The sequence below is a fragment of the Cyrtonyx montezumae genome, unplaced genomic scaffold, assembly GCF_038088225.1.
Source record: "Cyrtonyx montezumae isolate F1298 unplaced genomic scaffold, pur_monq_1.0 scaffold_8, whole genome shotgun sequence".
NCBI classification, from domain to species: Eukaryota; Metazoa; Chordata; class Aves; order Galliformes; family Odontophoridae; genus Cyrtonyx; species Cyrtonyx montezumae.
This window is the reverse complement of record NW_027072089.1, coordinates 93,342,431-93,364,114: the sequence shown is the minus strand read 5'-3', so window position 1 is coordinate 93,364,114 and position 21,684 is coordinate 93,342,431. Positions and strand designations below refer to the sequence as shown.

The 21,684-nt window shown below is 38.3% G+C and overlaps 1 protein-coding gene across 4 annotated transcripts in view; it reads left to right on the top strand.

Moving 5' to 3' along the window:
* The window catches only part of HECW1 (HECT, C2 and WW domain containing E3 ubiquitin protein ligase 1), a 266,177-nt gene that overhangs the window by 225,228 nt on the left and 19,265 nt on the right, over positions 1 to 21,684 (top strand). For 3 of the 4 annotated variants that reach the window (XM_065752992.1, XM_065752991.1, XM_065752993.1), the window contains exons 20-23: positions 2 to 122; positions 1,504 to 1,617; positions 4,106 to 4,258; positions 21,382 to 21,480. In XM_065752992.1, the coding sequence (XP_065609064.1) occupies positions 2 to 122; positions 1,504 to 1,617; positions 4,106 to 4,258; positions 21,382 to 21,480 (487 nt within the window). The remainder of the gene's footprint in view (position 1; positions 123 to 1,503; positions 1,618 to 4,105; positions 4,259 to 21,381; positions 21,481 to 21,684) is intronic. The other variant, XM_065752994.1, reaches the window with a different exon arrangement.

Below are 21,684 nucleotides of genomic sequence, written 5' to 3'. Positions count from 1 at the left end.
GGACTGCAGCGAGCAAGCGCAAGAGCACCCTCTCCATATAGGAGGGATTTTGAAGCCAAACTACGCAATTTCTATCGAAAACTTGAAGCCAAAGGATATGGACAAGGTCCAGGTAAAATTAAGTAAGTATTATGACAGGTCACTCAGATAGTCTAACATGGTCTGGAATTGTCTTCAATGATTATCCATGAATGAGGGCACTGACTGATAGGGAGTGGGAAACACACCAGAGATTGGATTTCATATGTGAACCATCAGGATATGATAAGAGCATATCTTGCAAGAGAGTGAAGAGATTTTATTTCTTACAGATTTATATTCTCTCACTGACCTGTTTAACAAGGGTGTTTATATTCCTTTCTATAGTTCACTAGTAAGAAGATCATCTGTTCAGGCAGTTGTCCATGGCAATGAACTATAAATTGTTACCAGCTATTTCACTGTGGTAATGGAGCAGCTCCAAATCCTTTGGATCTACTTATTAATAATTCAGGACCAGAATATGATCCTACAGAAGTCATCCCATCTATGTGGTTTCAATGTTAGGTAGTTCTTTGTGTTGGTAGCCCTCGTGGATTTGAACTAGAGAGATTTATGCCTCTCTTTATATGTTTTAGAGATCATTATCTTAGTAGCTGTGGAGTTGGCATCCTAGACAGCTTGGTAGTTAGCTTGAGACTCTGTACCTACTTGTATTTGATTGAGTAATCCTACTTGGCTAAAAGACTCTTTGTTTCTAAGGTATTTCCTGGGCGTCTCATTGAATTAATGCATCAGGTTGACTTTTTACTGAATCACATCTGTTATGGGGGAAAAAAATCCCTAAAACTACGCAATTTATTCCAGGCAAGCATCATCATCAAAATATTCTTACAGACCTGGGGAGTCCTAGCCATTAGTTATCCCCTTCAGAGTAATGCTAAGAAAGTCCCAGACATAAGGAAACACATTTCAGTGGGTCTGTCTTAAGAAGTCTATTACATGATCAAGAAAGATTTCTTGCCCAGATATTTACAAGCACTATTCATTAAATTGTTCCAGAAGCTGGCAAATGAGTTAAAGATGTGTTGTATAAGCAAAGGATGATATTTCCTTTGCTTACCCTGCTACACAAACAGTAATACCATAGACATTTGCTGGATTAAATCCAGGAAGAGTTTGGGGCCAATCCCAGAATGCTGTGGCCACATGTACACAGGTGACTCACAGACCCTTCTACCATACAAATTTGTATGCAGGAAGTGTAGAGAGCAGAGGGTGTTAGCAGTAGAGCAACACTTTGAACCTCATCACAGTTTTGTGAAGAAATTTGCATTTGAAGCACATGGAAGGCCTAATGAAAGAACTCACTGAAAACGCGTACTAGTCAAGTAGATCTACAACAGTGGGCACAACTTCGTTTAGCTTCTCTGGGAGTGAATCTCTTTCTTTACCAGCTCTTCTTTACCTTCAGATTCACACAAGATTCAATCATTATATCTCTATTTCTGCCTCCATTTACAGGTTAATTATACGACGTGACCACTTGCTGGAAGGCACCTTCAACCAGGTGATGGCATATTCACGCAAGGAGCTCCAGCGAAACAAACTCTACATCACCTTTGTTGGCGAGGAAGGGTAGGGAACCACTAAATGGTTTGAAGTAGCTGTTATGTTGTAAAATGTAGAGTTGACGAAGGCTGATGCCTTCATTTATGCATTGTTTATATTTTGTTTTTTATTTACTTCTGTGTTAATGATCCATCTTAATTAGACCAAACATTTGTTAAAAATCAGAATAGCAAAAATTCTTCATTTTCCTATAGCATTTAGATGACTTAAAGTGACAAATTAATTTAAGTGGCTAAATCTGATGTCACCTTGTTGCCATAAATATTTAGACTGGATGGAAGATAAAACTGAACTACAGGCCCATGGTTACACACTGAATCACTCTCAAGATTAAAATTAGTGAAAAAGCCTTTACCCGTTTATGTTACCCTTACTTTAAAAAATGAATTTACTTTTGTTTCAAATGTTTTTGCTTTGCATGCCATCCAGTGAACATTTTTATTTCATGTGAATTTCATGTTTCTGGCTAAAGTGAGAAAGTTTAGTCATAACAGTTTGATTCACCCAGCTGAAAAATGAAAGCATTAGAATTCTCTTGAGAAGATCTTTTCTCAGGGGACTTTGTGCCATCCTTATAAACCCCAGAACTATGCATGTATGGTTAAAGCAAGCCACTGACCTTTTGTTTCTGAATCTGAAGTGAACCTTTCAAAGGTTCCCCCAGATCGCCTAAAGAGGTACATTTTAATTGGAGCTTAATCTTAATGGAGAAACTACTGTGCATGTTTCCAGTGTTCCTTGTAACAAAGGCTTGAAATAATATTTTTAATAGCTTTGTATGTAAGGTTTCATTTATTAAAAACAAATAAAATAAAAAACAAGCAAACAAAAAATAGGTTTTCTATTACAAAAGTACCAGAGCAGTAAAGCTCTGGGTTCTCAGTATCCAGCAACCACTGAAACTGTCAGCTCTGCGATAGCATGTCAAGTGGAGAGCTTCTGAAGAACTGAGTTTGTTCAGAACTGTATTAGGTCCATTGGAAAATAAAAGTAATGAATCTTAAAGAGAGTAACTCAGCTAGGTCAGTGTAAGGAGTTTTTTAACTCAGTATATTCCGTGGAATCAATATATCAAATAGAGGTAATCTTTTACTGCTGATTTTGTCACTGACTTGCAAGTAAAGCATAAACATGCAAAGTACCTCATTTTGCATTTCTGGAATAGCATTCCAGTATGCTTACACTGGCCAAAGTTGTGTTATTTTCCCCATATCTGTATTAACTTCTATTGTGTGTGGCAAAGTATCCTCAGGAGAAATTATAAACCGATCTGATTCGCAAATGCATTCGTTTTTTACTGATTCATTTACATCAGAAGATACATTCTTCCTGACTTTCTGATGTTTGATTCTTGTATGAGTTCTCTTAGAGGGACTCCCAGATTTGGCCATTCCCTACTGAATAGCTGATGCTTTATGGACACATGATGCTGTGTGATCAGAGCTTTCAGCATTTTTCAAATTTAAAATGACATTGAAAATGAAATATGAAGCTTTATGATGAGTTAATGTATTGCCCAGAAATGCAGGGTCTTTTCTGGAGGTTTATAATTATAAGCAGGTGTTGTTCACAGTTCTTTACTTCAGCCATCAGCAGGATTGCCCAGTACAGCATCCATTGAACCAGATCTGTTATGTGGTTAGCACTAATAGTTCAAGTGGGGTTATTACTATCCTCTTTTGCTTTTGTATGTTTAATCTTACTCACATGATCTCAGACCTAAAGCTGCTGAAGGGGAACAGTAGTGAGCCTCCAAATGTAAAGCAGAGAAGGTTGGACCTGCTTGCCCAATGTCATCTTTATTGTTGCACAAACCAGTCATTCAAACTCTTGTGATGATGCTTCCATAACTTGAAACATAGTACAAAACATTCTGATCCAGCTGCAGTTTTCAATGCTCACCTTAATAAATCCATCACGATTGAGATTAGTTCATTCATGATGGCTTTTTGTTTGTTTGTTTTCAGTTTGAGATAACTGGAAGCTGATTTAAAATTTAAATTGAAAAAAAATGCTCACTCTATAGAGCAAAATCATGCAATAGCAAAGCACAACTTAAGGTGTGCCACCTATGTTTGAAACTATAAGAAATCTGGAAGAACTTGGATGAAATAACTGATGAATCACCGTTCCATCTTAAAAGAGTTTGTCTGAGACTAGGGCTTCCTCAGTATTGACCTTTAGGTCATATAAGAAATTGTAGCGAGATTGATTGTATCTTTGGGAGTGGGGGAGTAGGATAAATTTTTGCTTTTGTCTGGGCTGTCTGAGAACTCAGATGCTCATAGGCAGTTTAAACCCACTCGCTAAAAAGCGGGAAAAGAGTCTTTCCCCTCTGCTCTCTAGGCTCTAGAATCAAGTTCTGGGAGAGGAACTTCATCATGTTAGAAGCACTTCATTGAGATAGTTATTAGCAGCCAGTGTATGCAAAAACAAGGAAATCTACTCAAATGTGAATGTCTCATTTTTTGTGTTTTTAATTTTTCCTTTTCAGACTGGACTACAGTGGCCCCTCTCGAGAATTCTTTTTCCTTTTGTCTCAGGAGCTCTTCAATCCCTACTACGGTCTGTTCGAGTATTCAGCCAATGACACTTACACTGTTCAGATCAGCCCCATGTCTGCCTTTGTTGAAAATCACCTGGAATGGTAAGGACATTTTGTGCAGCACTGAACAATCATTTTAGAGCAATTCAGAAACAGAAATGCAAAAACATAAAAGCTGTCAGTTTAGACTAGACTGCATACAAGTATCACTGCTGCTGTTGGGAAGAAGTGAGAGGTAGACTGGGAGAAGAAAGAGAAAGTGTAAGTGTAAATACAATAGTAAGCATAGAAAAAGGAATTGTGAAGGGATAATATTATTCAGATATTCTAGTTGTATTACTTGGGACTTGATGTTTTTGTTCTTCTTCATGAAGTTGAAAAGGATGGGAGTAAGGGTTCTCCTGGATCCTTTGTTAAGAATATCTTGTGTGGTCTTTTAGTACATCAAGCAGCTTGGTGCTTGGAAGCTATACGTGCTCTCCAAGAGCCTTGTGGCTGCTCTGTACCTACTACAAGCCTTTAAAAAGACCCAGAGGAAGGAGTACACCTTTTCTCCCTGCTGGAGTTTTTGCCAATGTATGGCATGGCCAACAGAGTAGGCACTGTACCTTGTATGTGTGCAAACAAACAAATCAGTTCTTTATCAAAAATTCTGAATGCATATTGTGATATTTTTATTTTTCTATCTGCCTTCAGATCTCTCTGCCTTTGGTAGTTGCTTTCCCTTTGGTTGTTTTAGGTGTGGTTCATTGAAGCATGGGCTGTCAGCCCTGTGCTTGGTCACTTCTGGCATTTCATTGTTTCAAAGAAGTACTGAAACATGGGTCAGTTCTTATGATGTTTTGCTTTCTCTGTCCAATCTCACCGACTCCTCTTAGAAATTCTTTTTTTTTTTTTTTTTAATGGAAGGCCATTCAGGCCCTTTTAGATTTCCAATAGGACATGTCCCTCCATTCTTCCAGACAGTTCTGTTTGGTTTGGTTTTTAGTGGGCAGGAAGTCAAGAAAAACAAAAAGAAGCATCACCTCTACTAGGTTTGCAATGGAATAAAAGATAAGTTTCTAGTAATGGTTTCTGAATTATTTTTTTTTCTACTGCCACTTCCAGCAGTGGGGCATTATGATAACAATGATCCTTGCACTAGGACTATTTCTCTGCTGTCATTAACAGAAAGAGAGTGGCATAGTTCTAAAATCTTGTCGGTCTCCCTCTGCAACCCTACTAATTAAACATTACGTAGTGGCTTCACAGTTTAAAAAAAGAAAGTACAGTCTGCCCTTTGTTCAGCTTAACAGGCAGCATGAATAAACTTCTGATTTCAGAGGCTGTATTTGTGAGGATGCATTTTGATTCCAGGACATAGAATATCTTAGGGAAGTGCAAACCAAAGATCATTCTGCCCATACTGTGAACAAACTGCACTCAGGCCTGTTTCTCCAGAGTTGGTGATACCATATTACCCCATCTGAAATAAGTCCTGTCTCTTATCTGTTGTAAATAGTGTCTCTGTGAAAAAAAGTTCAGCTTCAGTTTTTTAACAGAAGTGATACATCCCACTGCAAAAAGTATATATTTGTTCTCTACTCCCATTTTGTTCTTCTGCTCATTAAGAGATTTTATCATGGAAGAGGCAGATTCTGAAGGTAGGTAATCTGGACATATTAAAAAGTAGAAAGATACCTTATATGTATTTTTATAGCAGTTACTACTTAAATTAGATATCAGTATCAGTTAAATACTTAGGACCATATTCCTCCAACTACGTGTGTAAATAGAGGCTACTTGTATAGAGAATATTGTTTGGACTTAAGGTATTTATAGTTTGTTGTAGTTGTTTTTTTTCTTAAGGAAAGAGAGATGAAGTCCATTGGGCTGTAGAATGAATTAAATGCTATGAACAAAGAGGCTTACACATAAAGTAGTGTAAGTAGGTAAGATTGCAGAACCCAAGGGAAAGATAAGCAATCCGTTAAGTCCTCAGTAATACTCCTTGAACCTGTTATGGAAATAACTGGATGAATTGACTTTGAGAGTCTCAAGTTCATAGATGATTGATTGTCTTTTTAAGAACTTGAAGATTAATGACAATCACAACCACGCTTGTTTTAGATTTGCAGATTTGTTGAACTGTTTGCCTTTTGATGCTGTGAGGCTTGTCATTTGTATGGCATCTTCCCTTGACATGTGTTGTTTTTGGTTTTTTTTCTGTAAATTCTGCAAGATCTTTAAAGACATGGCATAGTAGAAAAATTCCCTCAAAATTATTTAATATTTTCTCTTTTTAAATGAACAGTGCTAAGCTTGAGATAGAACATGTGACAAAATTCAAAGATGTGAAGTTTTGGCAGAACTGAAAAATACACTGCTTTTTTTTCCCTCTGGTCTAAAAGTTACAGTTCTTCCTCTTTTAATGGCTTATTTCATGCCTTACTCAACAGCATTCAGAGTCCAAAATGAGCACATCAAAGTGCAGAGTAGTTGTATGTATGCCACGTGAAAAAAGAGACATAATGACTGGAAAATATTTCTCATTTATGGAGAAACTGAGACTTAACACCTTTCCTGCAAGCTTCCATTGAATAAGAATTTTTCCTGCAGTTAACAGATGTGCATGCTGAATATTTTCAAACTTCAGGAAAATTATTTTAAATCCTCCTGCATCTGAAAGAACAGTTAAATATTTTTAGACCTACGAAGTTTCATGATACACATTTTTATTTGTTTGCTATAGGTTGTACTTGAAGTTCATAGAAGAATTGCTTTCAATCCATGCCAGCAATGAGCCATTTTGTCAGATCTGTGTAACATGCCTACTTCTTTTCCTGAATATTTATGAACCTCTTCTAAAATGCTGTTTGCAACCCTACTAAAGGTAGTTTACCAAAGAAGTGGTTAAAATATGATTTCAGATTAAATATTTTATTCTAGTGAAAAAAAAAGGATGTGGTTTAGCCCAGAATGAATATTCTCATCTTCACAATTGGTCAACAATTGATCGGATGTTTTGGGTAATTGAGGTAGGATGATTCACTGAAGAATTCCTCTCAGATTTTTGGTCAATAGATTGAGAGACAGAGTAGTGAGAAATACAAAACTTTTTTATCACAACCTCCAATGAAGGTAGAGGTGTAATGTTCGGTGCAGTTAATTGGCATATTGCTGAGTTCTTCCCTGCTAATAAATGGTTTCCAAAAGCTTGTAAAATTAGCTTCTCACTTTCCTCCTTACTAAAAGACCTTTTTAAGAGATTTTGGGCTGGCTTTCAGTTCCTCATAGCAATGAAACACTGGCATGCAGGATACCCAGATGTTGACATTTAGTGTCAGTTCTCTGGAAAACTGAAAACTCTGAAAATAGATCACCGTCCCTAGAAGGGAAAGCGCGACTTCTAGGGGCATAAACTTAATAACTCCTTCAGAAGCTTAAGATTTCAGATTTCAGTTTTTGTGAGCACCAGTGCTTCTAAAGTTTAAGTTCAGTAGATGGAAAAGAAAGTGGGAGGATATTTCTCTTTGAGATAGTGCAAATTGTGCATATAGTCCTTTTAAAAGAGGATGGGGGAGTGTTTCCATCACTGATTTGGAAAATGAAGATTTGACTGAATATTGAGTTACCCTTTTCAACAAAAACTAATTAATTAATTAATGGTTGGATGGATAAATCCATCTAGAGCAAAAAAATAAAAATAAAAAAATACCCACAGGTGGAGTAAATATGTTTCTAAATTCTGGAAACAAAATATCTAGTTTCAGAATTTGTAGAATCTCAAATACTGCTGTGAGCCAGTGGTTACTCTCCCAGTTGTCTTCATAGTGCATTTTCAGCAGATCTAGAAAATGGCTAGTGTCTATTAAGTGCATCTCACTCACTTTGCGTTGTAACAGAATATGTTGTCTAACTATGCTGTGATGCACTGTGGTTTTCTTTAGGCCTTCGTTTTATCTACAATTTTCTATAGTTTCTCCCTGCTCTGGTCCAGCTAAGAAACACAGGAAAGTATGTATATATTCTCTCCATATATGTAGTTATTTCTGTATCATTTTTACCATACCTGAGGACTGTTACACTTGTTCTTGTGACTGCCAGTTTCAGATGTTTAATATTTGCCTGTCATCATAAAATCATATCTGTTCTATTTCTTAGAATAAAACAATTCAGTGTTTTCTTGAGAACTTCCTCTCCCTGCTATGAGTACTTAATCTGACAGTGATAACAAAAGTATCATAGTATTTTCATTTCACAAAAAACTGTTCACAAACTGCTGTCAGGCAGAAATCCAATCTCTATTTTCATGTCTTCTGAGTGAGCTGGAGTTTTCCTTCACAGCACTCCTGTCTTCAGGGTAGTCCAGTAAGATAATGTAATGCACACTTCTTCAAGACACAGAACTGTAGTCACAGCATGGGCACCTGCAACCCACTCAGCCACCAGATCACTTGCTTGCTCTTTTATATAACTGGCATCTTCTACTTTTGGATTTTTAATTCATTAAATTTAGAACCACAGACAGAAATGTGAAAGGAAGCCTGGGACAGAAGATGGCCTGAACAGATAATATTATTTACAGACATTCATTCAGAGATCTGATGGATGCTAACTTGAAACTGTGTTTTCATAGAAAATTAATGACAGCATGTTTTTTTAACAATTAGGCGTTTGTGGACATTGCTGTGATATAGCCAGAGAGCAATACCTCAATGTCACAGTTGCCTTGGAGGTATTTACAGCTTGCTAATCATACCTGGTATCCCATATCCACTGCAGAAAAGACCTGTTGTGTTTTGATGTTTTGTTTTGTTTTCTTTAGATGAAGTTTAATACATTTATTTAGCAGAAATTGTTTAGAAAGTTGAAGATTTTTGGCTGAAAATGTTTTTGTGCAGAATCCTACTGAACAACATAATGATGGCATTACAGTCAGATCCAGTGATTTAGGTCCTCAGAAACTGTTGACTGATTCCTTGCTGTGGTGTCTGTCAATGGTTTTTGGGCTGGTTCAGACCAGTTCTGTGATGAATGGGGTGGGGAACCCACAGACCCACACCCCAGGAAAGGGAAAAGGGGAAAAGGGGAAAGGGTAGGGAGATGGGCCTAAAAACAAGACAGTGGCACTAATCTGAGGAGGAGAGTTAATTTACTAAATGAGATATCGGAATGCAAAATAACACAGTATCATACAATATAATTGGAATTATAGCTAATAAATCAATAAACTGAGAGAGTGTCCAAAAACTGAAGTACCTACTCTAATGCTGAAGGCAAGACAGCTAGGGAGCACAGATTGCAGATGAGCAGAAAGGGAAAAGAGTGGATATCTCATGATATGCAAACAGTTTTATCTTTCCCTCTGAATGGTAAACAGAAATGCATAGTCCTCTGGGGTATGTACTTCTCTTCCGAGACAGGCATACCAGGAACTATCAGTGATCCATGGAACTGGAGCATTAACTCTTTAACTCCCAGTGCACTACATGATGTTATGATGTGGAATACCAGTAACGAAAATCATAAAACCATGACAGGTGTCCTAACATTAACTTAATTTTTATTTAGAACTGCTTTTAGAACAGGAGTTTCAGTTGCTATAGTCAGCCTTTTTTCTGCTTCTCCCATATTCTAATCCTTGCTGCTGAACAGACAGAGGACTTCTGTGTATGTTTACATGGCATTCTACAGGCAGATGAAAGCCTGTTTCACCCACTTTTCATTTAGACAGGTACTTGCTTTCCCTTAAGCCAACTGTGCTTACTGCAGCACTGAGCTGAGCAAATGTATGCAGCCTCAATAGCTTTTACCTGCAAGTTAGTCGCATGGGTAGAACAGGTTCCTTTTGCCTGCTGTGTGGGTATACCTGCAGACAAACTCTGACTTTCCCATCTATTTATTCTGTGTAAATGAAAAAAAAAATATGGCCATCACTGTCCATCTTAAGTGTTCCTGAAGAGGCAGGATGTTGTTTTATCAAGAATGCCTCAACTTCAACTATCTTTTCGTACTTAGAGAGCTTAGTTTTTTTAACCTAATTTCCTTTGCCTTGTGCAATTGTGCTGCCAATCCATCAGACAGTTTCCTAATCAGTTTGGAAGGTAAGTGTCCCACAGATACTAAATTCCTAAAAGCTTTGAAAAACTTATGATTGGGTAAAGTTGAAGAGCTCAGCAGTTGCCTGTTCTGTCTTGCCCCTTGGTTGGGCCAGCTTGCTCCAGTGAGCTGAGGTCCACCAAGAGTGCAGGCCACGAACCAGTGATACCATCTTGTCTGGTAGATGTGAGGGAGAACTGTGAATGCTCAGGGAAGGCAGAAGATAGAAAGTGGAGATACTCCAAAGTGTGGGAAGCAGTGGCAGAGATGTGTATATGAAACTGGAGTTACTGTGGTATGGCAATGTAGGGCCATCAGACAGATCTGAAGGAAACAAAGCACTATTAATCCTGCCACATGGAGAATAACTTGCTTCAAGTCTTTTTAAAGAATATTACAAATTGCCTCATGATCAAGTGACTTGTATTCAGAATGTGACCAGGTCCTAGAATGGGTTTAGGTACATTCTGTGGCTTTTTATAGAAACAGTGCAAAAATGTAGTCAAAGAGGAGCTCTGAAAATAGCCAGTACTCCTCTCAAAGGATTGAAGGTAGCTGTGAGGAACATGTGGCTCAGTGAAACATAGATAACTTTAATATTTCAGATTTTGTGGCAGGTAACCTGAATATAGCCCCACACCTGTTCTGTTAAGGGATTCAGAAACACTGCATTTAATTTTGTGGCTTGACTCAAATGGATTGGCTGTGTGGGTCTGCATTTGCAGAAGTAATGAATTTAGACCAATTTGACAGTCATCTTTAAGGGACCTGTTTATGCTAAGTGCTGAAAAATCGTCCCCTGAAAAACAGATCAAATTTAGCACATCTCAGAACAAGCATCCAGAAACATTCAGCTGGTTTTAAAAACTAGATCATTACCCTCTTTGCCTCGGTTTCAGTCTGAAGAAATTTCCTAATCTGTAATCAACTTGAAATCCATTTGATGTATACTAATGCTCTAAACTGCTTTGAAATTCACAGATGAAAGGCACCATAGAAAACCAAAGCATTTAATTTTACATTGCACTATAAATTTTAATTACTAGCAATATCTTACTTTAAATAAATTATGTTTGCATGAGTTCTCAAGCAATATTGTAAATCTTCTGGACAAGAATGATATTAAAATATTTTATAAAACCATTTCACTGTGAAAAAGAGTATGTTACTGAAGTACCTTTTTGTTCCTGTACAATCTGTTGTTTATCTCTCTCAGTGCCTTCTGCACTGAAGCAAACTTTGATTTTCCTATTAAGTTTGATGTATGGCTGTATCACAATGAGCCTGTCTAAACTGCTGGTTAGTAATTTATTAAAAGTCGGGAGGAATTGGAAGATTAAAGGCAAATCAAAGTGAAGGAGAAAAAAGCATTCTCCCTGAGTTCCTACAGCATTCATTTGCTTTTTGTAAAGTTTCTGCTTTGTATTTATCATATTCTTGGCTTTCTGTCATCTACTGGTGACAAGTTCACTTACGGGTGCCTTGGTTTCAAGTTTGTTTGAAGATCCAAATGGCAGTATCAGAAGGGTTGAAAAAAGGGTTGTCTCCTACAGCCTCTTCTCCTTTTGCATTCTCTGGATCATATTGCTTAGCACTGCTTTCATAATTAGTTTGTTTGGAGGATGTTTCTTTGTGACTTTATGGAAGTTGTTGTTTTTTTTTTTTCCCCTTGCTTAAGGCCATGTAATCTTTTGCAATACTGTTTACTGAATTTGCCGAATGATGGGAGTATTCACATGAAAATCTGTGTAGCGTCTCCACCTTGCATGTAGCAGAGCAAAGAAAGGTAAAATCCACAAAAGCAGAATTCTCTTCAGTGAATCACTCTGACCTGTTTATGTTGCTGTTTTGTTGGGTTTTTTTTAAGTAGAAATGGTGTTCCTCTTTGTATAGTTCTATCCCTGAGTTGTTCTGAAAGCTAAAGTTTCATTTGTCCCTTCACAGTCATTTTTCATTTCACATTAGCTAAGTGTTACGTTAAAATGCAGAAAGAAGGAGCTGGAAAAATTTACATTTATCTGGTCTGAATATACGTATTTATATGGAGAAAGGCAATGTTAAGTTTGCTAGTTGGTCCCAAGCTGGGACAGGCATATTTTTCCAAATCTCAGTAAAATCGTGAAATTGTGGAGAATGACAAAAATATTGACCTATCCACCATCTATGAAATAATATTTGCTTAATTAAAAAAAATATATAGAAATATATGTTCAATATCTTCTGTTCAGCTGAAGGAAGCTTTTTACTTTGTTTTACTACTTGCATTCCAGAAAAGGTAGACTAGAAGCTCAAATCATTTTATTGTATTGGAAGGATTCATAATGAAAAAGCCAAAACTTTTCTTAGGGTTCAGAGAACAGCAGTGCAAACAAAGGTCCAGGTCTGCCAAATTCTGCATGTTTTTAGCACTGCATCAGAACTATTAATTTTCAGTGGTACTAATAAGAAGGTGTTCAGTGTTTTGCAGAATGAGGCCTAAAACAGACCACCAAACAATTGATAGTATGGCTGAATTTTTACACAGAGATTTCTTAGCTTATCCAATCAAGGAACTTTATCCTAAAAGGTGGGGATCGTTAGCTGAAATGAAGCATGGTGAAACTGCAATGTACAGCTTCTGGACCTGAAGTTGTAAAACCATATGGGTCTGCACTACAGATGACCTGTTTGTAGTTAACTTGCTTATCTGTGTCATGCTTCATAACATGGTGTAAACATTCCTGGGTGCTTACCAGTGAGTTTATGATAAGCAGTCTGTCTTATGCTGTAATACCGCAGACAGACTGGAAAGGATATGCTACCTTTGACTAAGTCAGTTATTGTAGCTTCAGTATTCTTAGCCATTAAAGGAAAATATGCAGTCATTTGGCTTGTGCTTTTATGGCTCTCTTGTCCAGCAGATGACTAAATCTATGGTGTTTCCTCTGGCAAAGCCATGGAAAGCAAACAGAAATCATGCAGTATATAAAACTTCACCAACTTGAAAGTTTACAGTGTCCCCCTAGCTTTTCCAAAAGGTTTGACTAAGAACTCAAAGGCTTTTATTTTTTATTTATTTATTTGTGGTTTTGTTTGGTTTTGTTTTATTGGGGTTTTTTTTGTGAAGGATTATCCCAAAGGAGGTGAACTGTGCATTATAATTTATGAGCCTGTTAGCTCTGCAGGCAGAGACAAACACTCCAGCACTCTGTCACATTCCTCCTCTTCTAAAATACTACAGTTTGTGTAACATCTTTGCTATTGTTAGAATGACACATGGCACAAATTTGATGTTACAGAATGTCTGTCTACTGATCTCCATGTTAGCTTGAAAGACAGAACTGGAAGACAGTTTTCCTTTTCAAATGCCTGGATTCTCTGGTTCTCAGGTAGCCTGTGACACCAAGGCTGTCATACCTGTGATGACTCCATGCAGTGGAGGTCCCAGAGTCAGATTTACTTAATTCTGTATCTTCAGTAATAACTTCTGATGCAGCTCAATTGATGTGCAGGCAGCCACTGCAGGTACCTTGGTGTGATTTTTCATACATATCCAGGGCTTTTTAACTCAGAGGTAGTGCATGCAAATGCAGTAACTGTTTCTCTGTGTGAGCAATTAGTAGGAGCCACAGTGTGCTTAAACCAAGGAGTCCTTCTGGAATCAACTGTTTGATGTATTTTATTGTAAAGAAACTTGAAGGAGTGTTGTGAATGTCCGTTATCTATATCAACTTTGCCTATCATTTTTCTGGATTAAGTAGAACAGCCTGCAGCTCCCCTCATGAAAGTATGCTTTTTTTCTCTGTGACACAATTAGTGTTTTAGCCATACCTAACAGTTTTCTTGTGGATGGTTTATAAACAAGATGAAAAGACAACTCGGGTGAAAATACAACTCAGCTAGGTCAGAGACAAGAAAGAGACTTTTGAAGGATTTGATTAGGTTAAATAAAGCAGCAATTAGGTTTACCTCATTATTTTTCAGTTTCTGGTAAATTAATGGTTTGAGGTTTAATCGCTAATTCAGAATACATGCACTCCAAAGACTTAAGAGGACACTGAGAGTTCACATTTCCATCATATGTAAGCAGTAGCTCTCTTTCTTGTGGCTTCTCTTTAGTACTGAGTAATAGAATGTTGTGTTCCATTTGGAGATAGAACCAGAAGAGAAAAGTAGGGCTAGCAGTGGTTGGAGTCATCAATACACTGGCTTGTTCGGGCATAAAATTTCTGCACTGTTTAATAATAAAGTGACAGGTCAATTTATTGAAACACATGCACTATATGAAACTCAAATGCCAAGATGAATAAAACTATATCAATGAAGACTGTAGATCGTCATCTGAAGAGAAGCATTACTAGCTCAGGATTTTAAACCACTAGTGGAATTTTGTTTCTACCAGCTTGTTTTTATTCCTGAAAATCAATTTCCATTCTTTTTTATTTTTGTTGTTGTTGTTTGTTTAATGACTGCTTTCAGTTATTGGTTGATTTATGAGCATTTTACATATTTTTGAACACCCTCTTGTATTTTATGACAGTCTGCAAGCAGATCTGCTGTACCAGCTCACCTTCCATATGCTTTCCAATCAGGGCTTCTTAATAAGGGCTGGCAGTTTCTTAAATGAGTGTTATAGATTTCTTTTAAAATTCACAGAATCAGATAATCATGGAGGCTAGGAGAGACCTCTCAAGCTCATTGAGTCCAGCACAGGTAAGTGTCCAGGCAGATTTTGAATATCTCCAGAGAAGGAATCTCCACAGCCTCCCTGAGCAGCTTGTTCCAATGCTCTGTAACCCTCAAAGTAAAGCTTTTCCTCGGGTTGGTCTCTGTTCTGGTTTGTGCCTGTTTTCTCTTGTCCTATCACTGGACACTTCTGTAAAAAGCCTCGCCCCATCTGCTTGACACTCACTCTTTCGATATTTATAAGCATTGATAAGATCCCCTTTCAGCCTTCAGTCCATCTCACTGTCTTCCATCCAGCACATATATGAATTTATGAGGATCTTACGGGAGACAGTGTCAAAGGCCTTACTGAAGTCCAGGTAGATAATATCCACTGCTCTCCAGTGATCTACTGGCTTGGTCATTTCATTGTAATAACTTACCAAGTTGCTCAACCTTATCTAACAAAATTTTCTGTGCTTTTATAATGGAGAAAGGAGAGTCCCTTTAAAAATTCAGTAGTTGTCTGAAAACATGGAATTAATATTAAACATATCTGAGATGTGTTTAAGATGTAGATAGAACATAACTGACAGCAGGTTAAAAAGGAAGCAATGATCTGTTGGTTTGGTAGGCCATGACTGTGTGTTTTCTTTTAACTCTACTGATGACAAAAGAAAAATTGGTTAATTCCTTCAAAATAAGTGTGTGGGAATCCAAGTTAAGTTCTCAAGTGAGGTGTTAGACATGGGAAGACGTGGGATAACTACTCAGTGCAACATGAGAAAAGCAATATAGAGATGACCTAGAATTATATCTTTGTCATGCTTAGAATTCTTCACATTGAAGATGGATATAAGAAAATGAGCCAACAACAATCTTGTTACACCTTCCTTTAGAATTCTCCTTCAGGACTTAGTTTAGGAATGATTTTACCTTCTGTCTTTAATGTGTTGGGACTTAATGAACTTTTGTCTCCTGGCCTTTGTAAGAGCCGTTCTTTTTGTATTAATGACACATGAGCTCATCAGATTCCGGAAACGAAGAGGTGTGGCACTGGAATGCCACAGCATTCACCTCTGAGCCTGCAGATGTGCAGATCAAATTTGCCACAGCATCAAGTGATATGGTGGCAAAAAAGCAGTCTGCAAAATTTGTAGATGTAAGTTGGATAAATAGAGCACTTAGCTATCCCAGACTGTCTGCCTGACCTTTCTACAAGAGATCATATTGTCACGTTAGTCCACTCAAAAGTTCTTAAAGTTCTGTCACTACGAATAGAGGTTAAATAAACTAAAGAAAGGTATTTGTTAATGAAGCAGATAGAAGGTGTGGATTTGATCTTCTGCCAAAATTTTGTGAAGATGATCTGATCTCATGCTAGGTTATTGCTCTGTAGATATAGCTCATTACAGGACATGTTGACTGTGTCCTTCAGTGAAACAACACAAGGATGTATGCTACTAGCATATAGACACATACCTCCATTGCATATGCCTGACACATTGCTAGTTTTGCTTAAAATTCATGATGTACGAGGCCAGGCAGAGTTGCTATAACCATCTGTTCCCTTTTTTTTTTTTTTTTTTTTTTTGAAAAAAAATATGTTCTTAGAGCTGTCTTGTATTACTTCTACCCCAAAGTACAGTGTATTTTTAGGGGAAACTTAAAGGTGTTCTTCATTTTAAAAGTGCTGGTGATGGTGAATTCAGCAAAATTGAGAATCGTGAATCAGTCAAATTTCCATTCCAAGTCACATTATTTTAGGCTATAAGAACATGTTTTGTGTTCCTTTAATAACTGGTTTCTAGCCTTTAGAATACTCACAAGGCTCTTCATAATGACGAAGGCTTCAACTCTTTTAACAACCTGTGCCACAGTTTCTGAGCCAATGATGCCTGGCTTCCTACAAATCTGGGCTTCTTAATTTAATTCTCTGTCACTTTATAAGATGATTTTTCAGATTAAAGCCTTAACTATGACTGGGCCATTCTAAATACTTTCCCCTTTAAGTTTCTCTGATGTCTAATAATGATGTCTAATAACCTAATTGAGATCAGGTCCTCTCCCACTGTGGAAGAACTGGCCTCATACACCTGCCAAGCATCCCTTAGAACAGCTGCCAAGGGTGGAAATCCTATAGCTGGATTCTGCACTTGAATCAGAGTGACCCAGAATATATGTACAGACAGGGGTACAAGAGGAAGAAGACCAGCCCCATGGAAAGGGATCTAGGGGTTCTGGTTGATGTCATGTTGAAGTTGAGTCAGCAGCATTCCCTGGCAGCCAAAAGGGCCAACCATTCTCTGGGGTGTGTCAGGCCCACACTGCCAGCTGGATGAGGGAAGGTATTGTCCCACTCTGCTCTGTGCTATCCAGCCTCACCTTGAGCACTACCTGCAGTTTTGGATGCCACAAAATAAAACGGACATTAGCTATTAGAGAGCATCCAAATGGGTATGAAGATGGGGGAGGGTCTGAAGGGGAAGACAGTTGAGGAGTAGCTGAGGACCCTTGGTTTTTTCAGCCCCAGAGAAGAGGAAACTGATTTGAGGACTCATTACAGCCTACAGCTCCTCATGAGAAGAGAGGAGGGACAGTGCTGCTCTCTCAGTGACGTGACTGAGGGAATGGCTTGGAGCTGCTTCAGGAGAGACTCAGGTTGAGTGATAGGAAATTGTTTTTCCCCAGAGAGTGATCAGGCCCCAGAACGGTCTCCCAGGGCAGTGGGCACAGCCCCAAGCTGCTGGAGACCAAGAAGCATTTGGACAGCATTCTCAGACATATGGTTTGGATTTGGGTGTTCTTTTGCAGAACTGGGAGTTGGACTCAATGATTCTTTGTGGTTCCTTCTTGTATCAGGATATTCTATGATTCTAAGGCCTTCTTAGAATATTTTTTGCACAAGCTACTGCATCAAGAACACACTCAAACCCAGCTGATGTATTTCAGGGAGATAAGATTTGTGAGATTTTCAGTCTTCTTCATCCCATAAAATACTTCCTCTATTACGATTTAAAGTTTGTCATACCATAGCTAATTTAGCCCACAGAGCATCCTGTACAGAATGATAAACAGAAACTATTCTTCTACTGTATGCATAGATTACGACTTTGTACATCATTTTCTATTTGAATCTAAGGAAGGACTGTCATGTAAGGTACAGCTGTGCTAGTTCTGCCAGTTAAGAGAGGGTCCTGTAACAGAGTCAGTATGGATCTTCCCTTATTCTGCTGCTATACGATAAGGTCCAGAGTAAATTAGATTTCCTGTGAGTCACCTGCATTTGGAGGAAAACATATTGCTTGGTCCCTGATATAACATGTGGATGTCTCTCAGTGTGTGCAGACGTGGCAAATATGCAGAGTCCCACTGAGGAGAACAAGCCTGTTATTTTGCAACAGGCTGTTATGAAAATAGGGCATTTCAGGGGCACCTGCACCTTCCAGAAAGAAATAGAGTTAACTAGGTAATGTGGAAACTCCTGCAAATGGGTCAGAGTGTGATGTTTTTAAAAGCCAGAAAGCAGGTGCACACAATATCCTTTTTGAGTGGAGCAATGGTGTCAATAGGTAGGCAAACAAGAGCAGCCCTACTGCTCATTAATTCTGTCTCTCCTTCCACTGTTTCCTGTTCATTAACTCCCTCCTGTGCTTCCTCTCTGCTAGAGTGCATTACTCAGACTCAATGATTGTCTCAGAAAGGGAGAGGTGTTGAAAGAAAATGATAGAATGAGAATTTGCATTCCTCACCTCTCTCACGATACCTTTCCTGCTAGAAAGAAATGGAGTAAGCATTTTATACTTAGAAAGATATATGCAAGTCAGGTTTAAGGAAGGTATGTGCATTCCAGACAGGATTTACCTTTGTGTTGCTTATTCCATCATGAAAACTTGTTTTTCTGAAGGGATTGTCTCACCTATCTCTGTCTTTTACCCGTGCACTAAATCCTTCAGGAAGAAATAAACACAAGGATCTATTTTTGTTTTAGCTGTCTCTTGTAAAGGTTTCTTGTTGCTGTCCTCAAGTTTTTTGCACTGAAGACTTCTTGTTGATTTTTACAAGTTTTGATGTATATTTGGTGGTACTGTTATGTTTGGCTGCTAGTGGTCTCATCTTGAAGGACTGTACAGACACACATGTCAACAGACTGTACGGTTTTCCTGCGAGCAGTTTAGCAAGGACCTCCTTTCTGAAAAGTACCTGTTGATTTCCTTCAGCCTGCTGGATCATAGAGGTGTAAGCCTATAGTCCCAGGCAGTGTCCAGAATGGACAGGGGGACCAGAGGACCTTCTCTTAGACCACTTTTCAGCCCAAAAAATTGATTATGGTAAGTCTATAAAGAGACCAAAGCTGGCTGCAAGGGACAAAGGATTTGTAGGCTCTGGTTTAGCCCCCTTGGGGTGGAAGAGCAGCAGTCTGTCTCCTGAGGTGATAGTGTTGCCAAGAGTGGCAATATCTTGTTAATTATTTCACATCCTTCATCCAAACCAGTTAGCTCTGTACCATCACAAGGGAACCACAGTCAGGCCCCCACTTAGAGTGGACTACACAGCCTAGGGTTGCTCTAACTACGTTTGCTTAAACTGACCCAACAGTCTTGGTCTTTTCATATAGAAACTTGGCCCATGGTCTGTTGGATTGTTTGAAACAGTTCTGCCATAAGGCACTGGTTCCAATTAAATTGCCATTAACAGCTACCATAAGATATGCTTGTGATCATAAACACCTTGATCTAGATGTGCTAGCCTTTCATGTCAGCTTTGCGTTAACACCAGCAAAAACTAAGATGTGAAGAAGCAGCAAAGAGAAAAGCAATGCTGTTTGTGCTTTCTAGCAGTTTCTTAGAGAGTTCCAGGCTAGGGAGACTTTTCTTGGCAATCTCTTTTCAGCTCACTTATTCTAATTCTATCCTGCACAGCTGAGTAGCCATGGGATGAGTGTTGTTGTGAGGAGTGCCCACTGCTAGTAATATTTTCATCTGACATTCATTTTCAAAACGTATAGAGGTCGGAGGACGGAGCCATGAAGAAGAAACCTAAAAATGCCAACATGCGTTATTTGGAACAAACGGACTTGATTATAGATCCTGAAGGTGCTATAAAACTGATGGATTACAGGCTCTGCATCTTTGGGATTTGAGCTGTCTGGCTTCTACTGTGCTTTCATTGTGTCAGCTCCCCCACTTTTCATTGCTTTTTTGCTGGAAGCTTTGCACTGCAGCACAAATGAAGTGAAGCAAGTCCTAACTAGATCCAACAGCTGCCTTTTGTTGCTACTGTGGAAACAGCTGTAAGGGAGTAATATAACCACTCTTCTGTTACCAGGCAGCTGCATACCATAGGCACCTTTCTTGGATGCAGGGGACCCCAAGGCAGCTCCTGAGGTGATATAAAAGCTAACCAGGCCCATGGCGTGCTATTTTGTGACGCATTTGACAAACTAAGCACTTGTTGTACTGTCCCATGAGCAGAAAGTTGACTGAATGAAAATTTTGCATCTTTTTTTTCTTTTTTAATGAGATTCCCATTTAATTTTTATGCAGGAAGAGTCTTTAGTCTGGTTCCCGTTGTAGAATGAGCGATTTCTCAGGTTTTTGATCTGTTTCTCATCTTTTGTTCAGTAAAACTTTACTGTGATGTCAATCAGCTTAAGTGCATACACTTAGGATGTGCCATTTTTTCTTTTCCTTTTCCACAAATAAGTTTTGAATAGGTGATGGGGTTGTTTTTAACGAAAATAAAAAAAAAATGTAAAAGGAGAAAGAAGAAAAACAACCCCATTTGGACTTTCATCAGTTCTGTATTTTTCTGCCTGAAGTTATTGATTTAAAACTGGATTTGAAGGAAGAATATTGAAGTCATAGGAAAAAAAAAAAGAAATACTGTACTTGGAATAGGGCTGGAGGTTGTTCTTACAGGTATGAAGTATGCAAATGCTAAGCATTGTCATTAAGAAGGTGGTCTTAGTAGTTTTCCTGAGCTTTAGTTAATGATTTTAATATACGTCATTGTCCACAACAGTTATCTTCTTTGAATCTCGGTTTCTCACCCATGAAGTCAACTCACCCTTCTAACGTACTTCTAAGCCCCACTGTGGAAAGGGTATTGATAATGCATTTTTCTGATAAGGCTAGAAAGAGTATTACAGTTTTCACCATCTAAAGATTGTGTTTGATGGAGTACATTTGCATCAGAACATTCAACTAAGGATCACAGAGTTTGAATGTTCAAAACATGTATTGGTTTGGCACAGGCAAGTGCACATCATGCCAGGTGCACATATGGGTACTGCAAGAGATGGGTTAAGGAGAGGTCCATTATTGATCAGAGTGTCAGAGATGTGAGGGGGAATGTTAAGTATCTGCTGGGGAAAAAAATAGATAAATTAATAAATATAAGAAACTACATGAGAAACAAAAGACAGCTGCTACCTCTTTAAGTTTCTATGCTGAATGTCTTGAGTTATATTTCATTTACTCTGTATTTTTATATCTTAGGTTCAGGTTCAGTGGTCGTATTCTTGGCCTTGCTCTCATTCATCAGTACCTTCTTGATGCTTTCTTCACAAGGCCATTCTACAAAGCACTATTAAGGCTGTAAGTATAAGCATACAACTGTTCAGAAACAATGCAGAAGCAGTGATCCAGCAGTGGATCTTATAGAAACAGACTTTCATGGAATTGCTTCAAGAACTCTGAATTTGAGGGTTTTTTTTCTGTTTTTTTTTCTTGGTTTGTTCATGATAGAAAGCGAACTCATTTTAGTATTGTTTTACTTTCTCCAAAAATTTGTCCTTGTTA